Source organism: Melospiza melodia, chromosome 2 (genome assembly GCF_035770615.1).
Source record: "Melospiza melodia melodia isolate bMelMel2 chromosome 2, bMelMel2.pri, whole genome shotgun sequence".
Taxonomy (NCBI): Eukaryota; Metazoa; Chordata; class Aves; order Passeriformes; family Passerellidae; genus Melospiza; species Melospiza melodia.
The window spans coordinates 21,546,740-21,574,338 of record NC_086195.1 but is presented as its reverse complement, the minus strand read 5'-3'; the positions used below and the strand labels follow the sequence as shown (position 1 = coordinate 21,574,338).

The window sequence follows — 27,599 nt, the reverse complement described above, 5'->3', positions numbered from 1 at the left end:
ACCTTCTTAGCAAGTTATCATATGCACTTTAGTTATTTTGTTGTTTCAATGACTGTCCACATAAGCCATCTGCATGTATTGGTTAGAGAAATTGTTTCCTACTCAGACTGCCACAGATGACTTAGTACTGAAATTTCCTCAAGTAAACAAACCACTTTTACATTTTAAGGCGTGTTCTTATAAACCTGAGTATACAAGGACCTAAAATTAAATGAAAATCATCTTGTAGATCTTCAAGAAACCTAAAATCCACCTGAAAAAAAAAAAATACAGTACCTAAATGTGGCTATCACAGTAGTTTAGACCCTGGATATCCTTCAATAGCCTAATGTCATAGCCTAACATAATGAACATTACTTTGGATTTCCATATTTGCAAATCCTTCTTTAGTTATGATACACAATAATCCCACAATTTGCATGTTCAGAAAACTTCCATCTGCTTTGCATTAGGGGCAGTTGGATTCACTTGATTGCAAGGATCTCAGTGTTATGTAATCATGTGCAGATGGAGCACGGCAGCACAAACAGTGAGAGCACGGCACAAGTGCACTTTAAAATACTTCTGTGGAACCAGCACCATCAGTTTAATATCCAGATGTGAAGATCCAATTACTCTTCAATGTGCCTTTTCTAAGTGGTCAGCCCCTATTTTCATGCTGGAACAAATTAGCTCTCAGTCTGCAGTGCTCCAAAGTTTGCATTAGTCCAAAGTCTGCAGTGCTTAACCAAAGAATTCAAATCACTGATCGCTGTCTGTGTGCCATAGCACAGTCCAGGAAAAATGGTTCTAAAGGTGTCTTTCAAACAGCACATGCATCTCAGTGCCATGAAAAGTAGCTGCACATTGGTGTGTCATGAAAACCTGTATCTTAAACATTGGTTCCCCCAGAATTCAAAACGTCTCCACTGGAGTGCCTTGTAAAGGGTACATCCATGGCATCAACACAATTGCACACACAGTTCTGCAAGCACTCAGAGATGAGCACATTTAAAACTGTACACTATGTTTATAATACAAAACTATTTTGCTTTAGGCATGAAGAGTCATAAAAGTGTGGGTGACCATCTGACCCCAGTTATCCTACCATAATCTTGCCACATCATCAGACCCTTTGAATGTCCAAATCTTCCCTTCACAATTTACCTTTATCTATACAGATTTGCAGAGACACTTTCTCAAGTCCTTCACTAGTTAGAGACAGCGTAAAGAAGGGGGGGGTGAGGCCATAAGAGTAGGAGAGAACATTTTATATCTCCACTAAAGGCATATAAATATGTGAAGACTACATAGCCAATTAGTAATACTCCCAACAGAGATGCAAATTTACTTGTTACATTAATCCAAAAGCATTTGTAATATGTCCTTGGTGGCAGTGTACTTATATTAACTTGTTTTTTTTTAGGATTGGACTTAAGCACTCAGTACTAGAGAGCAAATTAGTCCAGTAATCCAACAGATCAGATGGGAATTTTACATCTACTGTTGTAACTAATCTCCAGCACTTGATCAACAGTGAAACTATGGAAACTTCTGCAGACCCTTAGATTCAATCTGAGTTCATTTTCAAGCTGTGAGCGCTGTCAAAATGATAAGAATAAGTACTGAACTTATTCACTAGATCTTAGTCATGCTTGCAGAGTTTGCTCTTCCTTAGTGACAGGAAGGTCATTTACCCCTGGAGGAAATGAATAGCAAGGCTGCTCCACTTCTATTTGTCTTTTGTTGCAGTAAGACAGGTTGAAGAGGCTAATTAGCTGAATTCATCAGCTGAGAAGGTAGTAGGGTACAGAGCTTGCCCTTCCTCTGCAAGACATATATGCTCTTACAAGCCAGCACCTCCTGCAGATGGGTGATAAGATGTTAGGGAAGGTTAGTTCTGCTCCCATTTAATCAGGCCAAACAGAGGAGACCTTCCAGTGTGTGGTTACAGAATGTACCACATCCTGTCATATGCTCTGTCAGCTCCAGGAGCATCTAATCTTATTTGCTTGCTTGTTTTTACCTTCTCCAGTTATTATATTTACTGGAATGCTTTGCAGTTGTGGCATGGAGCTTGAACGCGTAAATCATTACACACACAACATGAATGCCTCTCTACCACTCTGGTCATTTGTCTCAGTAAGACAAAAGAAACAAGTAAGTGATCCATTTTAATAGCTTTCATTTTGAAAGGTGCTATATGTTGGTGTGTACCAATTCCTTAGAGTTTAAAAGGGGCTGCTCTAAAGCATCCTGCAAACAAGACAGTTTCCTTTCTGAACACACTGAAAAAGATTTATTAGCATTTTAGTTAAAATAATGAACTTAAAAATAAATTCACCATCTTCTTCACCCATTTTATGTTTCCATCCACATTTGGATATAAGCATGGATTCAAACCTAAGCCTGGAGCTTAGATCAGGGCTCAGCTGATTAGACTCCCACAGAGAGCCCACTCTATCTGAATAATAAGTGAATAACTGAATAATATTTATTTTTTATCACTGACATAAGAAGATTTTATTCTTGTACAAAAACACCAACCACGTGGTAAAAGAATATTCTTTTCACACATGCTTATTTTTCTGCACTAGGAGAACATTTTTTAAATATTTAAGTGTATAAAGCTTTTTTAAATTCCAGGAAATTAAACTCTGAAATTTGTCTAAGCAAAAAATTTCTTAGTTTATACGTTCTTTTCTAAGGATGTCAAAGAAAAGGTTTATTCACAGATTCTCAGGACTCAAATCAATTAATTTTTTTAAATAAGATTGCCTTAGATTCAAATAATGAATTAATATATATCTGTATGCAGATATTATAATCTTTCACTATGTTGTTCTGTGTTGATTTTTCTTTAACCAGATTATTTCACAGTTCCTACCTGGTAGTCCCATCTGCTTGGCTTGTAGACAAAAATGTTATTTCTGATTACCTGAACTGTTTATCATTAAATATTTTCCTGCTGCATTCTCTCTCATCTGCATCAAATAAAGTGAGATTTCACCTAAATTGGCAAAGCTTGTTCTGCTTAAGGTGACTCAGCCACAAATTTACATTCCACAGATTTCCAGACATGGGCTTCACAAGGGGGAAAAAATCAGAAATTGAAGCAACATTTCTCACTGGTTTTCCACCCTTTCACTGTACAGCCACATCTCTACAGGCACCTCTCCTTTTTCTTCCCATCCATACAAACTCCCAGCAAATGGGAGTCCTGGTTTACCAGGAGACTTCACCATGGCCTGAAGTTGTTAGCCCAGTATGAGTACATATGAATAATCTCTACCTTTATAGAGATTTTTTGGAATTTGGCACGTGTGACCACATCCATTGGAACAGCATTTCTTCACTCCAGAACATTCAATATCAGCTTCACAGCTTTCAACACAGGCAGCTGCAAAACCACTGGCCTTCTCAGGTGCTGGGCAGTCCCCTTGCTTCACAGACAGGATGTACTTAAGGAATTCACAGCTAGTTAGGCATTCATAATTCTTCTTGGGGAAAAGAGGCTAAAAAGAAAACAGAAGAAGGGTATGTTTTCAACAGGAACAATGAAAAAGAAAACATCCCAACCAAACCCCATCAAAGAAAAAATGTTATAAATTTTCCAAGACCTCCTAAAGGATTATTCAGATTTCCAGCTTTTGCAAGACTTGCAAGACTATCCCTGAATATTTATATATTCAAGCCACTTCTGAAAAAGCATTCCAAGTACAGAATGATGAATTCCCTCAAGTAAGACCACCATATTTAATGGAACTGTGTTGTTTATATCTGCCAGCTTTCCCTTGTTTTCCTCACATTGACTGGCTATAAAGTTGCTCAATGACAGATTAAAAACACTCCCAAAACAAAGGGGAAGCAATGGTCAGACAGTCTGCTGTTTTTGGACTACCCCGCATTCTTTTCTCTGTACTTTACAACACTTTCCCCACAATATCTGATGTAATGCCATTCTAGATAAATAAGAGAAATGTTGTTTCATTATACTGTTTGAACTAAGTTGGCTAAGACAAGATTTTGCAGCATCTTTATGTTCTTGCCAGCATAGTAGTAATTGTATAATTCTTCATGGAACTGCATTTATTGATAAAATGATCAGCAGAAAATAAAAATTAAAATAAGCTTTAAAGATATTGATTAAAAATCAAAGTGAATGCTACTTACTTGAGAAATCTAGTCCTAGATATTTAAGAAGATGCTTCAATGCACAGACATTTCACAGCATATGTTACACTCAGAGGTTTGCAAGGTCCACTTAAATGAGTATTTAAAATAGCTTCTACAACCCTGGGAGAATATGGTGTGTGACATGGAAATTACATTTCCTCTTAGTTTAGTTTGGTGCAGAACCAGCTGAAGTGATTCCCTCAGAATGACTGCAGCATGTAAGTGGCATTGTCTGCAGCTGGCCCTGCCATACCACAGCAACCAAAAACCTTCCACCCTGACAGATCTGATTTACAGGCTCCTGTGCCTACACAGGAGTTACAACCCACTCTCTATATCCAACTAGGCACGTAACTTCTAAAACTTCTTCCATATTCAAATGTTTTATTTTCTTGTTTTCACTCTTCCCATATTTCTGGTGAAACGAGGAAGCCTTGGCTATTACAGAGGCCCAGGTGTTTCACAGACAATTCTCTAAAGTCGCTGTGGCACAAGAATGTATCCCTACATTAGCTCTTCCATTTTTCACACAGAACAGTCCAGAATCTTGAACCAAGCTTTCAGGCATGGATTTCGGTGTTACAGGCTTTAACCAGCCTAAATGCTGCAAAAATTAGCAATCTCTATGCCTCCTACAGACCCCAGTGACTCTTGGAAATGCACTCCTGCTTTTCTCCCCATTGGAATGCACCTGATGCCGTGGTTAACCAGTTAAAAAGCTAAATGAGTAGGAAACTAAGTTTACAGGGAAAAAAAAAAACAAAAACAAAAATAAGGAATCAGATAAATTGTCCCTCAGACATAAGGTTCCCTTTAACATTCAGTAATACACTCATTTGGTAAATAAGAAGTAACACATGAAGCAGGAACTTTGAGAAACACAAATTGCTAAATTGTTGCTTGCAGATTTTTTACAAAATGCAGAAAGACTGAAAACACTCTCACAGGAAAACAGCCTCCTTTCACTCAATCAATGTCTATGGAGTATGCATGAGTCAGAGATAAAGGAAAGTGGTCCCGGCTTTTGTGTTTGAAGCTAATTTCAAATCCTAAAACATCACAAATTTGCAGCTACTTAATTAAAAATGTTATAGCTCCCTGAGGCATAATACGTCCTCAGGGCTTCTCCTCCTCACCCTATTTCACAGCTCATTTTTCAGTTAGCTGCTAAATGTGCTGCTCCTCATTATGGGCCTTTGAAGTTCTAAATTTAGCTTTAACCACAAAACACTAATCAAAGAAGGATGCTCACTGTTTTAAACTACAATAGAACAGTGTTCTACAAATGTTTTCCTTTTCAACCAATTTTATACAAATTTTCACCCATATCTGGAACCACACAGTCTGAGTGAAGAGCGATATACAAGAACAACAAAAATTAGATCCACCAAAACTGCTTTTTTACAGTACTCTAGAATTTGTATTTGCGAAAGTAGCAAATAATCTGAGATAAAAAAATTCTTGCAAGGCTTGGTTTTAATGAGAAACTTTTATTTTGTCTTCTGTGGTAGCTACATAGATCAGTAATTTAGTAATCCCTTTTAACACATTGCTGCATCTAATATTTTTTTAGTTGAAATTACAGCTTTTTTTAATCATCTTCATGATACTTACAATAATTTAAACATTCCTATTTAAACATTCTCTTATACCAGAAAAAAGTGTCCACAGTAAAGAGAAGGAGTTAAATCAGTGTACCAGTAAGATCATTATATCAAGTAAGGTAATTTCTATTTTTTTACAGGAAAAGATTAAAGTCTTCCTAAGAACTCACTTTCATAGACTTGAATTTATTTGAACCTTTTCTGTAATAAGGCAAATTTCTATTAAGCTGATATTTCCATTTTGAACTTAAAACCACTCAAGAACTGCAACAGATCACTTCCACCAACTCAGAGCCATGTTTCAAATCCAATAAAAAATCTCCTTCTTTGTTCTAGTTTGACTGATTCAGGTTTGCTTCTTCACAGATTATTCTGATAGATGGTTCAAAAATAGTTTTCAAAACATTTGCTCTTGAATAATTCCAATTTTCATATTAGTCTTCTGAACTTCAATCCAGTTACTCCTGGGGAACTACTCTTCTATAAATCAGACTGACTTTCACATACAGAACAGTCATCTGTTGTAGCTATCCTGCACAAGAATTTTTCACACAATAACATTTTATCTTTTAAACAAAGATTGTCTTCCTTGCACATGGTCAGAAAAGATAAAAGGGCAAGTGGTAGAAATAGCAGCTTAGAGGAGGGATGTCAGAGCACCTTCTGAGAGATGCTATGGGTGACTGGATTGAGTCTTTACAAGTCCAGATAAATCATTTGGTCAGAAAAAAAAAATTAACTCAAAATTTATATGGCTACATTCTTAAATCTGTATCCTTTCAACTAAAGGCAAATGCTGCCAAAATACCATGGTTTTCAGCTGTCTCCTTGAAGCCAATAATGTAAATTAAAGAGGCTGCTAGAACAAAGTGAGAAAGCATGCCCTTGGGCTGACCTACCTCGCAGAAGCTTTGGCAATGGTTTTTCTTCAGGTCCCAGGACTCTTTGCAGGGCTCCAGGCACTAGGAAGAATCAGGAGGCAGAGAAGTGTCAGAAAGAGAATGAAATAAACAACCACAAATAACCTTATTTCTTCTCCAGTTTTTCGGCCCGCAGGAAGTTAATAATCCACTTCTCCTGGGGATAAAATTGTGTCATTGAGTCATGGTGTCAAAACAAGGTCATGAGAAGTCATGGTTAGATCACAAGAAATATTTTCAGTATTTCTTACAGTACAAGGCAATTGACTCACTTGTCTATTATGCCATCCTACTTTCCAACTTACTGGATGTAGGTCTTAATACCAACACCATGTTGCTGGATCACAGAGACTGCCAAAAGCACTACTCTAAACTACAGAAAGTGAAATATTTTCCTCACTGACCAGCCTAAAGTAGACAGGCACATTTCCTTCCCAAGCAAGAAACTATTTCATCAGGTTGTGGAGTAAACTCAGCAGAGGTTAAAACACTATTTCTGTATAAATGGATAATGTTCACTGGTCTGTTAGCAAAATCACCTTATTTCAAGTACCATATTATCATTATTTCACCTTCAACCTCTGTTGCAATGGTTACACACAGAGCTGAGATACAGAGCTAAGCTTCACACAGCATAAAGGAAAATGTTAAGAGCATTTACAACAGCTGAAACATAAATTTAAATTCACATCCAGAAATCTTTTCTCTACCTTTGTTAAACATAAAATGTTGAAAAATACTAGCATTGTTGGGAGCTAATGATACCTACTCCTCCTGGTAATAGTGGAAAGAGACTTATTGTACCAAAACTAAAGGCCTTTGACATGCAATGCAGTATTTATGTAGTTTCCTTTTATGCACGGTATTAGATTGGATCAATATACATTTATGCTATTCAAAATCAAACATGAATACATATAGGCTGCACCTCAGTGGTCCACTTGTATCATCAATAAAAACAATAGTGTTTTAAAATTAAGCATTTTTCTTACTAGCAACACAGCCTAAAAATGTAATAAAACCATTAGTCACAGAGGCTACATATTTCAGAAAAAAGATACCACTTAAGCATTTTCTTTATATATATATATATATATATATATACATAATATATATATATATATACATACATATATATATATATAAATATTTTAGACTCAGTTTCTAGCTCTTCAAAATTCACATGCTGTATACAGATTAATTAGAGGATACATTATAAAATATCACTGAAGTCAGTAAATTCAATTAATTCCACAGTGGAATTCCTGTGATATAGATACTGCACATGAGCTCAATTCCCTGTCATGTCATTTTACAGTTCTCCTGTTCAATGAATTTAGTCCAAAAATTACTGAGATATAAGTGGTTTAAGCAGAAAATGAGAGACGTTTTGACCATTCTGTGAATTTGTCAGTGATGCCCAAGACTGCCAGGTTTGTTCAAGGTGTTTGTACCAGTCTGTATCTCCAGTGCAAATAAGGCTGCAGCACCTGACACCTCCTCTGGCTGCACTCTGTTTCAAAAGCCACTCAGGACAGCCCAGGCTGATTTCACTGGGCCCCAGCAGCTCCTGCCTCAGGGCAGGCACAGACAATGGGCACCCTCAAGAGACAATGGCCCTAGAAGCTCTGCCTCAGGCAGAGACAATGGGCATCTTCAAGGGAGGATGGACAAGATGAACCAGGCTGGAGCAGCATCCTGCAGTCCAACTGCTCTTGGAATACGTCAAGGAAAAGAGATGATGGAGCCTGTCATAAGGCCTGCATAGACTCTTACAGACTCTGGTTAGAGTACACACTTACCTAAACACTTACATAAAAATAATCTCCCTACTCCTGCTGTATGAGGAGTCCCCAGAGCACTGGGCCAGCCTGACCATGGGCAGCTGCAGAAGCCGACAGCCTGCCTTTAGAGGAGCTGTACGATTGCACCATGTTGGGTGAGGAGACTGGAGCTGTACCATGGCACCATGATGGGTGAGGAGACTGGAGCTGTACCATGGCACCGTGTTGGGTGAGGAGAGTGGAGCTCTACCATGGCACCATGTTGGGTGAGGAGAGTGGAGCTCTACCATGGCACCATGTTGGGTGAGGAGACTGGAGCTGTACCATGGCACCATGTTGGGTGAGGAGAGTGGAGCTCTACCATGGCACCATGTTGGGTGAGGAGACTGGAGCTGTACCATGGCACCATGTTGGGTGAGGAGAGTGGAGCTCTACCATGGCACCATGATGGGTGAGGAGACTGGAGCTGTACCATGGCACCATGTTGGGTGAGGAGAGTGGAGCTCTACCATGGCACCATGTTGGGTGAGGAGACTGGAGCTCTACCATGGCACCATGATGGGTGAGGAGACTGGAGCTGTACCATGGCACCGTGTTGGGTGAGGAGAGTGGAGCTCTACCATGGCACGATGTTGGGTGAGGAGAGTGGAGCTCTACCATGGCACCATGTTGGGTGAGGAGACTGGAGCTGTACCATGGCACCATGTTGGGTGAGGAGAGTGGAGCTCTACCATGGCACCATGATGGGTGAGGAGACTGGAGCTGTACCATGGCACCATGTTGGGTGAGGAGAGTGGAGCTCTACCATGGCACCATGTTGGGTGAGGAAAGTGGAGCTCTACCATGGCACCATGTTGGGTGAGGAGAGTGGAGCTCTACCATTGCACTATTTCAGGTGAAGACACTGGAGCTGTATCAGTACACCATTTTGGGTGAGGATGGTGGAGCTGTACCACGGCACCATGTTGGGTGAGGAGTAGCTGCTAGCAGACTAGCAACAAAAAAGGTGCCAAGATCTGGAACTGTCTTGCTGAAGAGATAGCCATTAACCTTGCAATAGCAGAGATGAAGACACCTCACAAACACAGGTTTGTAGGGGGATAGAACATAAGTAAATAAAGGTAGTATAGAAAGTAATCTTACCCCTAAAGAGTTGCAGCTGAGCCAATTATTAAGGATTAGGAGCAGGCCTGATGTTAACAGGCCACAGCTGTAGCCAATAGGAAGAGTGTTATAAAAGAGTGGATTGGTTGGCTGAGGGGAATTGGAGTCAGCTGGCTGCTGTGAGGACAAGGAAGAGTCAGTGCCTGGAGAAGCTGCCTGTGAGAAACATCAAGGAGGTATGAAACTCTAGCAATATGGAACCCTTGCAATGTAATGACAATAGAACTCTTGCACTATAATGACAACACAGGTCTGTGCATTTCTCCTCTTGGCTAACTTGTTATGAAGGTTATTCTACTTCCCTAAAGTGGGAAGTAGAAACATTGAAAGCTTGGATCCAGGTCTCACCTTTGAGTCCTTGACTTAAAATGAAAATGAGCTGAGATCCCTCCCACTGCCTGGTGATCTGATTCAGAATTAGGAGAAATCTGGGCAGAGAGCAGCTGGTTTGGGCTCTACTTCATCTAATAAAAAATACCTTGCAGACTTTGCCACCTGCCCACAGAAGCTAGGCTGAGGCATGAAGGTGGCAGACCTCCAGCAGGCAGCAGGGCAGTGGCACAGGGAGCATCCCAGCCATCCATTTGGCAGGTGCCACTAGTCCCTTGGAGCCACCACCCACCCTGCCCTGGCACCACACATGGGCTCTGCCCTGCTGAGGCAGGATGAGATGTGGGGCACAGCACTGAACATTAGGGGACAGTGGCACTGGTCAGTAGATCATGGGGGTCAATCACAGTGGCCTTGATAACTCAAATCCTCCTAAAGGGCTTGTTTCATCAAACACAGTGCTTACATCTGGAACTTGGAGGCTTTATTTCCTCATCCAGACTACTGCAGAGTGATTATTTTCTACTAAGTAATTGTATCAAAAGCCAAAATTGCTAATAGAGAGCACCCCAGTATTTGTCATCCCTCAAAATTTAAGGGGATGGAGGGTGTGTACATGCACACACTCTCACAGATACAAATCTATGCATAACATATTACTACAGACCTGCTGGTATTTAGACTGCATAAAATTGGAAACAAGGAGCAAAATACTCTTTCATTCAAGGAAAACGGGTTGTGATAGCTTTAAAATATTTTGAGTTGAATTTTTTATTTCATCTTTAAAACAAATGTGCATTTATTTAAGGGCCATGTTAGAGAATTCTTTATTGTTTTAATTTTTAATCTATAAATAAAGCAACCAGGAGATCAGCATATGATGCATGCCATTTACATTAGTTACTAAAGGGGTTTTCAAAATTAAGTCTACTAACACTTTTGCTTAGGAAATGATGCCTTTGATCTGAGTGGAAGAGAACTGCACTGACAGAGCACTTTTCAGAATCTAATGAATTGCAAAACATTATTTAAGTACTGAAATACATATTTATTAAATTACTATATATTTATTAAAATATATTTAAATTAAATGGCTGCAAATTACATATTTTTAACTTTTATACAGCAAAAAAATTATTTGTCAGAGTAGAAGAGACTATCCTCAATATTTTTGTCTAAAAAGGCTTTTAACTTCATCAGAGTAGAAACTAAGACATATGCAATCTGTCATAAAAACAACAGAATCTAAATATTACAACTGGACTATAATTATCCTTTTCATTGTAATTCACCGTTGCCACTGCTTCCAACAGCAAGGTCAGAAATTATTGGTTTATGTTTATAATATATATACAATATAAGTGCTTTGCTGTCCTATGGAACTTAAATATATGGAACTTAGATGGTTGGGAAAAAAAAAAAAGAAACAAAAACAGTTTTTACTGGACAATCTCCTAATAACTGGCCATGCATGAGAACAAGTACCTGAAAAATGCATTTGCTCACTATCAGACACTACCTAGAGAACAGAGTCAGGAATTTACCCAGAGTCAAAGGAGACTATGCTGTTCATCAGTCCCAGAGAGAATTATTTCATGATGGATACATTTAAATATACAATTGCAGCCAATGGAACCACGAGAAAAGTGATTTTGAATATGGTAATCTCAGCACAGGGGCAGTAAACACAACATAAAACAGAAACAGGCAGCAAGAGAGAAATAACTATTTTGATATCTGGGCTTTTTACACATCTTTAATGTTTTAAAGATGTTTAAAAAGGATCTTTCTGTTTCTCAAAAATCAGATTGTGAGATGTCTGAAGAACAGTAAATGGACATTTATGTAGTTCAAACCAATGAATACCACGGTAGCTTGGTGAAAAATATTAGGAGTCTGGATGCCCATTTGAGGAATGTACAACATTTTTGTCAATTCATTTTATAAAAGTCTATTTGCACATTTGTCTCTCCTGAGTTAACTCATGTCCTAAACTTTTAGATGAGTATAAAATGATGTACTTGCATTCTGCATATTAAAATGAAAGAAGTGTTTGGTTCTGAAACTGAAGTTAGACACACTTTAATAAAGAACCCTTTTTTTTTTTTTAATCTGCAGTTTAAATCTCTTCCCCAAAAACCACAGATGTGACTGTATGTTATAAAATTAAAAGCTCAACAAAAGGTCAACAGGACTATATGCAGTGAGAATTTCAAGAATGAAGAATCCTACAGAGGCAGGTAGGTAAATCTCATTGCCCCAGTGGATCATTCCCAGTGCTCTCCAAAACCCACTCTCTTGGGCAGCTCAACTGATTCAAAGGCTGCTCATGAGCACTGCTCCATGTGAGTAACTCATGGTATAACACATGGTATTGCACTCAGCTTGTGGGCACCTTTCTTTGAGACCAAGTGCCAAAGACGAGGCATTGCAGCACTTGAGCTATTTCAGCAATTTCAGGTGCTCATACACCCTATCAGGTCAGGCACCCCCTGAACACATCTGTCTTGCTTAAAATAAACTATTAGCAGTAAAGCTGACCTAAAAAATCAGTTACTCAGGCTGAAAAAAATCCATGAACCCCAAGAGAAGGGTTCAACTGCAGAATCAGTAGGTGTCATATGAGCTTGCAGGTTGATGTATGCTGTTCAAGAAGCCTCTGAGCATTTTGTGAGATCCATTTTATGCCAGGTCAGCCTCTTGCTTCTCTCTTTTCCCTCTCCTCTCTCATTAGCAGAATGAATCATCAGAGCACTAGTCATCAGCTTTCTAGAACTCAGTGTGATATTGTGACATTTTGGACCTGTGCTGGGCCAGAGTTAATTCTGTTCACAGTATTAAAATGGGATATGCTTTGGATTTGTGCTGGAAGCAGTGTTGATAACACAGGGATGTTTCTGATGCTGCTGAGCAGTGCTTACAAATGCTTACACACAGCATCAAGGCCTTTTCTGCTCCTCACCCCATCCCACCAGGGAGGGCTGGGGCTGCAGGAGTTGGGAGGGGACACAGCAGGGACAGTTGATCCCAACCAACCCAAGGGATTTCTATCCCATGCCACAGGGCATCCTGCTGAGCACATAACGATGGGGAAGAAGGGCAGGGCATTCAGAGGGATGGCTTCTGTGCCCCCAAGTCACTGTCACATGTGATGGAGCCTGGCTTTCCTGAAGATGGCTCAACACCTGCCTGTTCATGGGAAACAGTGAGTGAATTGTTTTGCTTTGTTCAGATGCACAACTTTACCTATAAAACTCTGTTTATCTCAAACCACAAGCTTTATCACTTTTCTGAATCTCTACCCCCATCCCATCATGGGGGGAACTGATGGGAGGCTTTGTGGGGCTTGGTTGTCTACTCAATTTAAACCACAGCCAACTCCTAAATACAGTTACACAATGTAGACTGGGAGAGGCCTACATATCTTCAAAACTTTGAAAGCCTAATGGAAACAGCTGTGAAACAATCTTTTTGTGTAAAATAGTAGTTTCATGTGGCTACCTGGAGTTACTCCTCTGTTTATGTTAAAAAGGTTCTCATGAGAATTACACTAGTAATATATTTCCCTTGTAGCTGAATAAACAAAAGGGTTAAATGACAGAGAATGGTTCCCTGTCTGTGCTGCCTGTTTTCCCTCCCGTAGGTCAGTGAGCATCACGATTTGGTGAAAAGGAGTGATTTTGTATTCAAGGATCAAGTCTTAATTAAATTAGTTACAGTTGGGGTTATTCTGTGACATTATCATGTACACTGGGAATCCAGCTGATACTGCCTAAAAGTATTGCTAATTGTAGAGCTGGTTTTGAATGTAAGCCAGGTCCTGGGTTTTAAATCGTTAGGGGGTTTTAGATTTCTTGAAATGTGTTTTTTATTGTTCCGTATTGATGACATCCTGATGTGGATTGTGATAGGATAGATGATAAGGAACAGGTTGCTAATGTGGAATTTATCATCTGCAAGTACTACTTTATTCTAATTAATGAATGTTTATATCCATATATAAAGAAAAGGAAAAATCCTTCATTTGTAACCAACATTTAGACAGTCTAATCTTATGCTTTAGGGCTAATAATGATTGTGTTGTACATTTTAGAAGTCTACTGCTGAGAACAAGGAAACAACAAAATGGCTGGCACAGAAATGAAGGGAATGGTGTCTCTGTTGGAGGTGCAGTTACAGCTACCTTAACTATTCTGAATCCTCAACAACTGTAAGGTAAAACAATGAAGCACAAACCTCCAGGGTCCTAGAGCTGCAATTGTGAACTGACAGGGACAAGGAACAGCAGCCACATGGCCACCATCACATCAGATTGTAACACACCACACAAGGGTGCACCTGCAGGTTGGGATTCATCTGAGATGGACACCCCAAAAATCTTCCCTGGTTAATTCTCATGGGACCTCATGCAAAGCAACTTGGCATTAAAAGTGCCCAGGGTTAGGTTGTAGGAATGCAGCATTTTGTCTTGAGCACTAACATCAAAACATAGCAGGGAGTATAAGCTATTCAGCCCTGACCTTAGTCAAGAGGGTATTTCCTGGCAGATTTTGCTACATCCCTTATGAAAAAAATAACAAAACTGTATAACAGAGATACAAAACATATTATATATGTTACTGAGACTTATTTTTTATAATTCTTATCTAATGAGGATGACATATACAACCTGCAGGTGAAATACAGAACTTAAGATGTACGACTTACTTTAGATAAGAAATACTTTTTAAAATTGCATTTCTAAACCAGCGTTAAAAAGTTTAACTTCTGTTTTCACATCCAAGAAGTGTGCTCTCAAGGAAAGGGTTTCTGCAGATGGGACTCAGTGTCTCATAGCAGTCCACTACAACCTTCACCTCACCAAGCCATGCAGAACATACCTATAAGTATTTTCCAATTACAAAATTCTGAAGGACATAGAAAAAAAAATTGTTCAAAATAATATCCAGATAAGTAAGACAAGGAGAATACACTGACACATTTCTTTGAAGCTCTATTTTGCTACTTTAGCAGAGATGTGGTCAAAACCTTGAGTACAGCCCTGCTCACTCAGCCTCATACAAGGCTCAGAAACACAGCTAGTGAAGCAACCTACAGCAGTTTTAGCTGCAACTGTCTCCTGTCTGTTACCAGCACTTTGGAGAGTGGCCTGGTCATTCAAATGATTACTTCAGAGCAGAATGGAGCATTTCTGAGAAATTCAACTGGGTGCAAAGTTGAGCAGCATACTTTAAACTGATATAGCAAATAGCTGCATTTGGTGTGTATTTATTTTACTTGGGTGTGGAGGGACTGAAAGCACACACAGAGACAGGCATTACCACTCTCCGCAGTTATGCAAACTTACCAGTATCAAGTTAGGACTTAGAGTAAGGGAAATATTCAGAAGAGCCAATAGTTGGTTATCTAACAAAAACATCAGCTTGCAACATTTATTTTTCTTAATTGCCCAGTTCATTTCAGTACACAACATCAGGGTGCCAGTCCCACAATATTAACTGTTAGCAATTTGAGTTACTGAATACCTTCAATACCCTAAGCAAATAAAGGAAGCCTTATGACCTATAGGATCTAACTAGGAACAGTACCAGTATTTCCTGGAACAGAGATAGGGAAAGGGCTAGTCACAGTATATCAGTTAAGTCTGTCAGGCCTTTAAATATACAAAGTAGCATTACAGGCTTTGTTCCTAAAATTACGGCACCAGAAAGACCAAGACCATTGCCAAGAACTTCAGGTCAAATATTCTGGAAGTCCATGTAGCCTTTGCTGTTAATTCCCAAAATTAAACAGAAAGTAAAAGCTGCCAGAAAAGTTGTACACATACTAAAGGCAAGAATCACTGAAAGTGTTGAAAAAGGAACTGTTTTGACATTAAATATTTGAGAAGTAAATTACTACTAAAAAAATAAATTTAAAAATAGAAAAAGAAAGAGGGGAAGTCATACCATCGCACTTCAGCTGAAATGTAGCACTTTCAACCATAATCCTTTTAGAATGAAAAAAATTTTCAACTCTGACAGCTTGGTATCTATCTGTATAGCTCAGTTGTCTGGCATGTCAAATTTTGCCAGCAGAAGTGTTTGTTTGAAAAGACAGAATAAGCCTAAGACTCATTTCTACGTTTCTATTCTTTGTTACCTAGTCAAAATCATGGCCAGCGATGTCAACAGAAAGTTGGCTTCCAAACATTTGTTCATTCCTGACCAGTTCTTGTCAAAATTTGTTTACAAGGTTTTGTACTAGCATATGAAACCAGGATATGTACTTTCTTCTCTTTTTCTGCATCATAACCTGAAGTTTAACAGTCACCAAAGAACAGTTTGAGATCTTATTTTGCCTGATTTTGAAACATGGAATTGAACTCAAATTTCCTACATTCAAGATTAATCTCCTAAACATAGAGTATTTGATGGAGCCTTCTCTCCCCTGTTGAAGTTGTTTCCTCTTGTATAAGCAATGAGTTCTTCACTAGAAGAGAGACTTGAATGTCAACCCTTCACCATGAAGAGGTATGCCCTAGCAGCATTCCTGATCCTCCTGGAGTTCTTTTGAAGTGCTTAGAATAGATACAAAATATTTTGGCTCTTTCTCAGTGCCATAGCTGTTTCACCACCGCTTCTTTGCTACAGAGATAATATTCTCTTATACTCCCTTCTTTTTTTCACATCTTTGATTCACCTACCAACCTACTATGGACTTAAAATTGTTTTTCTAATTACCTGTATTCAAGAGTTGCCTCAAAGACCATTTCCCTATCCTTCTGTTACCTTGCTTCTATGTGCTGCATCAAGAGCCAGCTACTTTGGGGCTTTTTTCAACCCTTTCCTAGCCCTTATTCTAAATCTCCACATTCTGAGTTTTCACCCATTAAGATTTAAGGCATAGAATTGGCAAAATGCTATGAAGCAGCAAGTCAAGCCTGGAGCACAAGTGCACACACAAAATACATACTGCAGCAAAGAGCATAAATTATTTTAAATCCAACTAAGAGTGATACTTTAAAAACATTAAGAAGCTCTCTGTAACAGTCTCCTTCTGATAGTGGTAATAGCTTTAATTGCTTAGTGCCTTCCTGCTTCTTTCTGTGCTGTTGCTTACATACAGACTTTGGCAGTGTAGCTACTGTATTAATGAACAATGAAATGAGCTCCCTCAATTAAACAATATTAGCAGTTTTGCTTCTCTGTCCAAACTTTCTTCAGGCTGCAGCCCTGCTGTGCAGTTTACCAATAAACTGATTTGCCATGTTTGCATCTGTTCCACCAATCTGTCATAGATCACTCAACCTTTTCCTTTATGCTTTTAAAGCTTCTCCAAGATTGCATCTGGAACTTAGACAGTAAGCAACACAACAAGAAAATTTCCACCTGTATGTCCCTACTGTTTCTAGGCCACTGTTCCCTGCCACCCTCCCATGCAGATAGAATAAAAATATCAGTAAGATTTACTGCTACAAACAACACAAGACTGCAAAATGTAACAGCTTTTCCATTCCAGACATTAGAATTGTGGAAGGATTTTCACCAGTTGTTTCCAGCAGCAGTGATAGTGCTCAGCTCACAGATAACTTTATAGTTGCACTTGATGACCTTAAAGGTCTATTCCAACATAAATGACTCTATGATTCTATAAAAAATAAGCCCACCTTATGTACTAAAATGTCTCTCTCATAAACTGCCTTTTCATTTTCTAATAGTTGACCATTTGCTTTAGTGATTACATAATACTTATAAAGTAAAAGTGAACATAAATATTTTGACATTTTATATATGTAAAGAATTTCCATTGAGAAAACATCATTCTTTTCATTTTAAACAGACAAGGGAAAGCCTCTTCAAGCTGGCACTTTCCCCTTCCAATCTGTTACAAGGCAGCTTCAGAAAGCCACACACAGTCTTGTTATAAACACCATCTTGCTGTGCAACTTAAAGTGTCTGTCAGAGCAGCGCTGTTCTCTCCAAGAAAAGTCAATTTTTTTGTTGCCATTTTATAAATGAGTTAAACTAGTGAACTCTTCTGATAACAGATGACTTGCCTTATACATCACCCTGCAAATTCACACATACATTTCTGAATGAGGGAGCCGCAACTAAATGTTCTTTTTGCTTGTATCCACCACAGTTCTATGGTTTTATAGACCACCGAACAATCAGAGAGGACAAAAAAAAAAGGGAGGCCCTCTTTGTCTAAATCGTTACTTTGTTTCTCTCCCCTGGCTTTCCATTTCCCTCCCAGCACTACCACCACCATCAGAAGCGACATATTCCGCATTACTAAGCAGCGAGAGCCATGGGGCTTTTCACTTCCAATTTCACGGCACAATAAAATGCAGTGGTTGTTTCACTGGGGGACCTGAAAAGCCTTCCTTTGTGGGGCTGCTCTGACCGCCAGCTCCAGCATCACACGCTGGCAGCGGGCATCTGTGCGCGCCTCTCCACGCAACTATGGCAAAAGGGGGAGCAAAAGCAACAGAAACATTAAATAGGAGGTTGTCTAGGAAAAAAAAAAATTAATCTCCTACTCTGAAGCATGCGTTCTACTGCCTGGCCTAAAGAGTCTTAAATATATCTCTTGTCTACCTCATTGATAGACCAATCATTCTAATAATAGTAACTCAAGGAAGTTTTCATTGTGCTCAGAAGTTATGCTTGTTGTAGATTAAAATCTGTTGACCTAAGGTAGACTGATGATCTAAGAGGAAGGAAAAAAAATCTAAGGACAATAAATTTGGATATTTTTAAATTTCAGAGTAAACCAGTGAAGATGAACAGCAATAACAAACAAATATGGTGCTCCTACAGGTACTTTTAGAATTGCATTTTATTTATGTAATAAAAATACTGCCTAATTCTATAAAAGTAGAAGCTATAATTCAATTGATCCCAAGTACAATAAGAAGAAAAAGGCAAAAAGGTACAGGAAATTCTGACAAGTTTTCTACATTTATCTTGGCTTTTTTCAGATATATTCCCTCTATACACTGAATGTTTTTCTGTCCCATCTTTAGAAACTCTATTGTATTCATTGAATCTTTTGTGAAAAGACAATGTGAATCCTTTCACAATAATCTCTTAATGTATCTTAACACAATCTAATGAAACACTGAAATTACTAAAATTCTTGTATTTTACATGGTAATTCATAAAATAAACACTGCTTGGAAATATTTTAAAGGTTAGATAGTTTCACATATTAGTTGAGGGGGAAAAATTAAATCTAAAATAGCTGTTTTGTTTCAAATTCTTTTCAAGTTATTAAAAAATGCCTTCTCTCCTATTATTTTTTAATGCCTGCCACACATGAGCAAGGAGGACTACAGATCCATACTAAATTTCTTTATTTCTAATTGTTACAGGTTTTTTAGGTTATGGTTATGTGATGAGCATAAACAAATCTAAATCCATAATGCCATCAAAACAGGGGCAGTCCTGAACTGGGACTAGCTCCTACTAACCTACTTCTTTTGATGTAAATGTGCTAAAAGAGGCATTCTAGATGAAAAAATGACCAGTTTTTAGGTAAGCAAACTTCCCCATTCAACTCACTTTGTAGTCTCATAAAAATCAGATGTCTGGGTTGGGGACTTGAGCTAAAAAGAAAGAGAGGAGTCTGTAAACACCTCTTTAACTGAGAGTCTGAACTTAAAACAGCTTAAGCCAGCCATAAAACCACAGTCTAAAAGCCAGCTAATATCTGATTTTCCCTCGAAGGCTGAGTAATGAAGGTTAACATTATGGTGCTGAGAGGTAAGCAGGACAAACTGGCAGCTGAGTTAATAAATAAATAGTTCTGATTAAACTGTCATAGAACATGAACTGTTAAATCAAACTTCAGCCTTCTGCTGGAAGAATTGAGCTGGATACATTTTCCCTGTCAATAGTCTGGGACAGACTACTGGGCATTTCTACTTCCATTTGTACTTCCAAGGCAGATGGAAAGACAATTTGGCTGTCCAGACTGTCACAGACTGTCTGTACTCCTCAGCAGTACACTCTGCTTTCAGTGCACATGAATTTCATAGTTCACCTCTGCAGCTCAAACAGGCATCACTACATTTCACCACTGTATAAACTTAGATTGATAACTGGGCAAACAAAATTCTTCTCAAATTTGAAATTTAGCTGATATGTATCACACATCATTCCTAAAAGCACTCTAGAATTGTGACTCAATAGGTATGGGGGTTTTCTTAGCTTTAACTTGACAGCTGTGTATTTTAATTAATTATCCACTGATTTCAAATGTTATTCAAACACACTGATCTTTCCTGTCATGAACTGCAATACATAAATGCAAAGACTTAGAGTAATGCACTTCTAGACATCCTAAGGTGAGCTATCACAGTGTGCAGATGTAAAGATGATGAAATGATCTTTAACACAAATTTGATGATCTTTCCAACCTAACTGATGCTATGACTGTTGGAAATGGAATATAATTGTGATAAAGGTGATGCTGTAGCACAGTAAAAAAATGTTCATTGGCCTTTGGGATATGTAATGCTTCACCTGGTTTTCTGGCATTCATTTTAACAGGGCTCTTGAGCAAGTTCTCAGAGGAATCAGAGAGTAAGATTATGGAAGTGAATTGGCATTAAGCCCCCAGAGAACAACTGTCTTGAAAGCAGCACATTGCATAGCACTATGCTGGCAGATGAAATGGAGAGCTTGCCTTTTTATGCAAATATATGCAAGGAAAGGCACACTAGTTAATGAACTACAGCCAAATCGTCTGAACCAGAAGTCATAATTCCAGATTAAATCAGCACAGATTGCAGGTGCCCACCAATCTCAGGAACTGACTCCCTCTGATTGCTCAGAGGCATCCTAAATCTCACACTAAGGCATGTCTAGATAAGAGTACCAGAATGCTCAGTGTGGTATAGCAAGCATGCAGCTGTGAGCTGGCCTGTACTTACTGTCATTGTAAACTGCAAAATTTGACAATCCTGAAAAATCTTTACTTGAGAACTCTGGAGTTGCAGCAGCTCTAACTGGATGATTTTTTTTACCACACATCTCAATAAAAAACAGGGTTAGGTTGGGCAGGAGTGATAAGATGGCAGGTTGGAAGACTCTGCAATTGGAAGAAAGAAAACAATGGCACAATTGATGAGGGAAACAGAAAAGGGGAGCTGAAAACACAGTCCTACAAACCTTTCTGTGTGAAGTCATCTGTAAGGACTGCAGTACATCCTCGAGGGTAAATTAATGTGTAAGCAAATACTGCAGCTTTTCACTCAGGATATTAGCATGTTTTTTTTATTTTCTAATAGCATTATTTTCTCTATAGCTCTTTTAATGAAATCTTCTAGGGATTTTCTTTTATTAATTAAAATCTTCTTTTGAAACCAAACATCAGGAAAGAAAGTACCAAGGACCATTGCCCATTCACAGATATCTATACCCAAAATAATGGGTAGCTTCCAGCTGCTATTCCTGAAAGCCAGACTTTTCCTTAGGTATCTCACATGGAGGCCTCCAGAACTCTAAAGAGGCTCCAATGGAACCAGGAGTTCATTTGTAAATAACCCTATGTCCCCTCTGCAGGATTCAGTCTCAGATATCTGAGCTGCATGAGACAGGTGAGGCAGGGACTGAACTTGTCACTGGCTGATGGGGATCGCACCAATGCAGTCAATGGCAAGTGAAAAACCACCCAGTGGGTGACACCCTGGTGTTTCCTACAGGGCAGGATAATTATCTCTCTGGAGGTTACTAATTTGATCCTTGTTGACAACAGTCTGGATATCTCCATCACATAATAACTGTAGAGAATTCAAGATTCAGGTGTCTGAATCTCAAATCCTATCAGTGATCTAAGTACTGTTAATTTGATTGGCACGGTGCAATTATAGTGTTGAGTAACCACTTCTTATCCAGCAACTGTAATACTCCAGAATATTCCTGAAAACAGAATACTTCTGTAACAACTATTTCAGGCAGACATTTATAATCCCGTAGCTATATTCTGTTTCTTAAATACAAAAACACTCAGAAAAGTAGATAGAAAGAAAACTTCTCAAGAAGAGACTTCTGTCCAAGACATAAAATATAATCTGTTTCACCACCAGTCACGTGATTTTACATGCTACATAATTTTTCTCATACTTATTCCCTCAACCAAAATTTTAATTTATATAATTTAATATTGCTGTAATATTTTCAAATATTTCAAATATGTTTAGGCCTATATATGGAACAAACAAGAGACTAGTTTTTGCTTATTCAAGCAAATTATCTTTGTCTTTTTATTTTTTCCACATTACTTCTTTGGGCAAATTGCTGGAGGTTAATATATAAGCACCTTAGGGTAACCTTCCTATATTTGTATGAATAAATGCATCAATTGATAATGTATAATAAAAAATAATTCTCCATTTTCACCAATCTCAGTAAAAGTTAGATAAAAGTTTCCTACTACCATGAAAAATTGTCATGGCCTAGAGACAAAACTACTAGTACATTGAAAATATTTATAGAATTACTTGTAACATAAAATAGATATACAGTCTGTATTGTTAATGCCAATTGTTACAAACCAAATCAGGAAAAAACAACCCTTTTAGGGAACAGCTCAAAAAGTTTTGACTAGAGGTTTTAGATACATGAGAATGAAGAATATTTCAGGATTTGACAACTAAAAACATCTGAATAATGCCTGACTGAAGAAATATAATCCCTCTGTTCTGCATTTTTCAATTGCCTAATGGAACGCTATAAAAGTCTACATGCATCTGACAAATGTGCTCTTCAAGTGTCCTAAAATTGCTTACACATTCATATAGAAACAATCTCAGTATCAGAGACCTAATTTTGTGCTTCAATTAAAACATGCAATCTTCATTAAAATTAGTAGAAGCTGTCTAGGCAATCAAGGAGACAGATTTTGGCTCAAAGTATCTTAAGAATAATTTATGTATTTGGCACAAATTCCAAAACAACATTTAGGCCAAACCACTTACATAAACAATCTTTCTAGTCATATTCTTACAAAAGGCAAGAGCAGTAACAGCTGTCACAGCTCATTGTCCAAACACATCCATCTCTTTTTAATTTTAACCTCTCAGACTAATCTATACCTGAATTTTTAAGACACTTCAAATAATGTCTTTTTTAGTTTCCTTCTATGAATATAATTTTCCTTCAGACATTTAGAAGTAGCTTAAAGATTCTATTATTCTAAATTGTGTTCATTACAGTAGATTTACTTCTTTCTCACTCCTTTAATGCATTTTCTTGCTCAGTGTAACTACTGCATGAAGATGACCAACAAAGATGAACAAATGCATCAAGATGTTTCCAGCATAAGTGCTTTTCCAGCAAGGGAGCATCACTGTAGGCAGGCATGGACTTCATCTGTGTTAGCAAATCTAAACTTCTTGAGAGTATCTCAGGCTTTATTTTGGTTACTAAGACACATGATACATACAAAGTCATTCTAATCTAGACAAATACCATAAAATGTGCTCTTAAAGGCAGAGCCTATTACAGTTATGTTGAAACAGTCTGTGCCAGTAAAAACCCTTTTATGCCATTGTAATTACATCCCTGTAAGTATTTTGATGGAGAAGTATTGAAAAGCTCTATACTGCCAAACCAGCTGCTGATAAAATTCTGTATTTGTCTCCTCTCCTGGACCTGTATGGCAAAGGAATGGTGTTAAGGCCATTCAAAGTAGTCTTTAAAGTAGAATACTTCTAGCCAAAAACCTCTATAGCTCAGTTCTGGAAAAATGTCACCATATCTCTTCAGGCACAAATCCAATCCAAGAAGTTGAAGAGAAAAAACATACCAGCCTCATCTGTAATGCATTTTAAGTTAATTTATTAGCACTAACTGTTCTCCAGTAACTGACTTGCACTGCAAATACTATAATCTAAGGCTTTCTTTTAAGAGTTTTATTTTATTTCCTTCATGGATACTTTTGGCACATTTTGCCCTTTCCCACTGTAATAGTAGAACTAAATTTCATTTACTCTGCAAAGTTCCATGTAATATCTCAGAAGAAAAAAAATACTCTGAAGTTTGTTATGTACCGTATTAATAACCCAAACTGCTCCAGTCATTCCCAAGAAGGACAATCAATCATTACATTTCCTACATGAGTGTCCAAAAGCTATTTCTTCCATCACAGCATTTTAGTGCCTTTTTTCTAAATGACAAGTACCTTACAGCAAGATTTCCTTTAAAAGAATAAGAAGAAATGTAGCTTTAAAAGCTTGACTAAAACTTCTGTATGCCTCTCACTTAACCTTTGCTGTTTGCTTTGTAAAGACACCATCTCTATTCCCAAACTGACTTTAATGAGTTGGACAACACTGTTGTTCTGTTTTCATGTCACTTGATTTGTGCTTGGTTGGAATGGCTCTACAAGAAGCAAGGCACTGGAAGGTAAAGCCCACTACAGGTCTTGTACTGATACAGAAAAGAGCCTTATGGACAGCTCACCTCAAAATTAATTGTCTTGGAAATTTTCTTTTTTCCTCATCTTTTTACTAAACAAAAAAAAAAAAAAAAAAAAGGTATTTTAAAGTGACCATTAAGTGAATAAAAAAGGAAACACTAATGCTTTTTTCTCCTGCATTTAGAAGATGTGAACTGCTGAATAATAATAATAATCCTGAATAATAATCCTGAAAGAAAGGAGTATTGTATTTTAAAATAATAAAGCATTATTTGCCCTGTTTTTGCTCAAGTTCTCAAATACAGACACGTAAATTTGGGCAATCTGAGAGTTAGAAAATGTACTCACAAAGAAGACACTAACGTCACCATGCTGCTTATGACTGGTCTAACAAACAAATTTTCACACAGAAATTAAAATTTATTCATTAAATAATTTTTTTACTGTTTAATTTGCTACTAATTCAGGCAAAAAGCTTATACACTTTAAGGCTGGACAATAGTGTTTGCAGTAATATATATTGCATATATCTCCACTTCTTACTTTATCTTCAAACTGACAACTGTATTACTTTATTTTCAAACTGACACCTGTATTAAGAAGCAAAGTCAAGCTATTTATTCTAATGTCACATGTCCCCTCTGAAAGCAAGAAGTTATGGGACTTGGAGAATTTGGAGGGATATGGGAATATGGGACTTGGAGGTTTCAGTTCTGGCCTCCATGGTCTGCAGGAAGAATTTCCAAATTTCAGCTGAGCTGTGAACTGTCCTTGCCTTTTACCACTCTACAATATCTCACCCTCCATGCCAACTACACACTCTGCTCTGCATCTTCACAAGAGTTTTAGGCATATGCAACTGTTTTCAGAAATTCTCTTTAAAAAAAGCTCAAAAGTTTCTCAAGTGCTTCTCAGCAACATGAAAACTCCAGTCTGAAGGACAGAGAAAAATATCTCATCTTTCTTAAAACTGATATTTTGGTAGAGAGCAAAAAATATAAATTAACAGATCTTTATCAAACACTGAAAAGCTTAAAATGGAAGAAATAAAGATATATCACTGGCCAAATGAAAATCAATCAGAAAAAGGGCAAGGAATTGCATTCTGAAAACTCTATCATAAAAATAATTTTTTTAAACACAAGTAGCCAATAAGGTTTAGAATCAAAGCCAACTGACATCAATGATATCTGCATTTACTTCAGCAGGCTTTCAATACAGCTATAATTGCTTTAATTGAGTCTTGAAAGATAACTTCTGATCATATCATACACGTCATGATAACAGATAGTTGAAAACTGAGACTATTAATCACAAAAGGTCTTTTTCCCCACTCATTTACCATCTCTGTTGTTTAATGAATTAATTTTCTGCAAATACCTATCCAAGTTTGCATTATTTCATCGGCAGCTTCTAAAGTAAAAGTTTTACATTGTTCAACTCTCTTTATGCACTTGTTTACTCGAGGTGTGAAACAGTTTCCCCTTTAAAGAAAAGTTGTAATTCTGTCCTACCATTTCTTTCCACTGCAATTAGTTTTACATTTTATCAGGGAAGGATTAGTAGATCATTTTTTCCACAGAGGAGCACATTTTCAGCATAATGTCAAAATATGAAACATTCAAAACTTTGTTTACTAAACTTCAGCAATTTTAAAGCAATAAATATTGTATATAAATGTATTTTATTTTAAAAATGTCTATAAAGTGGTGATTTTATTATCTTGTTTCCTCATAGTTCTTGTCTGTTTTGGTTTTTAGACCTTTCTACCACTTTCAAAAATATTGTGTTTAATTACTAACATTGTCTGTTAAACCTGATGGTAACTTTATTAGCATAACTTCTAGGTGTTGCATTCACACATTTATAATAAAGAACTGTTCACAGAAAATGTGTCCAGCCCAAACTACAGTTCTTAATTGCTGAAGTAGATCCAAATTAGCATTCACAGGCTGCATTTCCCTAACAATAGGCTCTCAGGCTGAAAATAATTTGTAATTCAAAAAGGATTTTGGTCAATAGATTCTGAGCATACAAAACATGTTTGGCACTTAAAAATTCCAAGACCTGTTGAAAACTTAACTTATGAGTTTACATTTTCTCATTTCCTGTTATTTTTCTGTGAAATATTGTAAAATGGTTGCACGATTTGATAAAAGTTGGAATTATTCCCAGACATTCAATTTAGACTAGGTTTATTGATAATATCTGATGAAATCTTAATCTATATTTACAACAGTTCCTTACTTTGCCTCCAAATGATGTAATATCATTATAGTTTAATAAACAGAAAAAGAAGTTGAGAAAAATAATCTTATGTAAATTTGAAACACACCAGACTCCTCTTCAAAATGTTTGTCTTTACATATATATAGATTATAAGTATAGCTTCTGCAATATGTTGATTCCAGCAACAGATGCAGGAAAAATTTATGTTGATACACTGATTAATTATATAATTGTGTCTAGTACTGAATGAGCATAAATTACATGCAATTACATTTTCATGAGGATTTATGGTATATAGCAAGCAATGAGATTTTTAAAAACTTAACAGGACTTTCCTTTTACAAAAATAGAAAAGCACATACCCAACAGTTTATATTTTCACATGTTTGGTTGTTTTTGAAAGTCTAAAATATGTAGAGATGATATGATGGGAGCAATATGTGATATTAGTACTTCTGCACTGCACCATACTTCTACAAAAGTGCTGAAGAAGCTCCTGAAATAGCTCTCAAAGAATTTAAAATGTGATTTCCCCTATGAAGTCAGTTTATTATTTATTTGGGCAATAGATGACTTCTCTTGATTTGCACTCCAGAAGAAGAAGAGTGAACCAACACACCCATCAAGTTACTGTCACAGAAGAGACGCCCACCACCAGTCTGGCCCTCACCTCAAGTCCTCTCTCCCTCCCTCTCTCCCCTCAAGCCTGCCCCTCCAGCTTGATGCCCTCACCCAACACTCCTGCACACCCATCAGCTGCTCCAGCCGTATCTGCCCGGTTGGAATCAGTGCTTGCTAGCAAGATTTAAGGGATGCAGGGAATCTGACAGCAACAGAAGCTTCCTGCAGGAAGGAAATTGTGCCTGGAGACAGACCTGCCTCTGTGTGTCTGCAGAGAGACTCTGGATTCTCAGGGAAGAGAGCTGCCTGCACGGGGGGAACAACACTCCAGAAGATTCTGCTGTTCTGTGCCTTTCCAGATGAAAGATTTTCCTCTGAAGGGT

At 37.7% G+C, this 27,599-nt stretch overlaps 1 protein-coding gene across 2 annotated transcripts in view; it reads right to left on the bottom strand.

The window, feature by feature from the left end:
- The window catches only part of ANOS1 (anosmin 1), a 135,348-nt gene that overhangs the window by 58,014 nt on the left and 49,735 nt on the right, over positions 1-27,599 (bottom strand). For both annotated transcript variants that reach the window (XM_063147910.1, XM_063147911.1), the window contains 2 exons: positions 6,659-6,721; positions 3,272-3,494 (listed from right to left, as the gene is read on the bottom strand). In XM_063147910.1, coding sequence (XP_063003980.1) covers positions 3,272-3,494; positions 6,659-6,721 — 286 coding nt within the window. The remainder of the gene's footprint in view (positions 1-3,271; positions 3,495-6,658; positions 6,722-27,599) is intronic.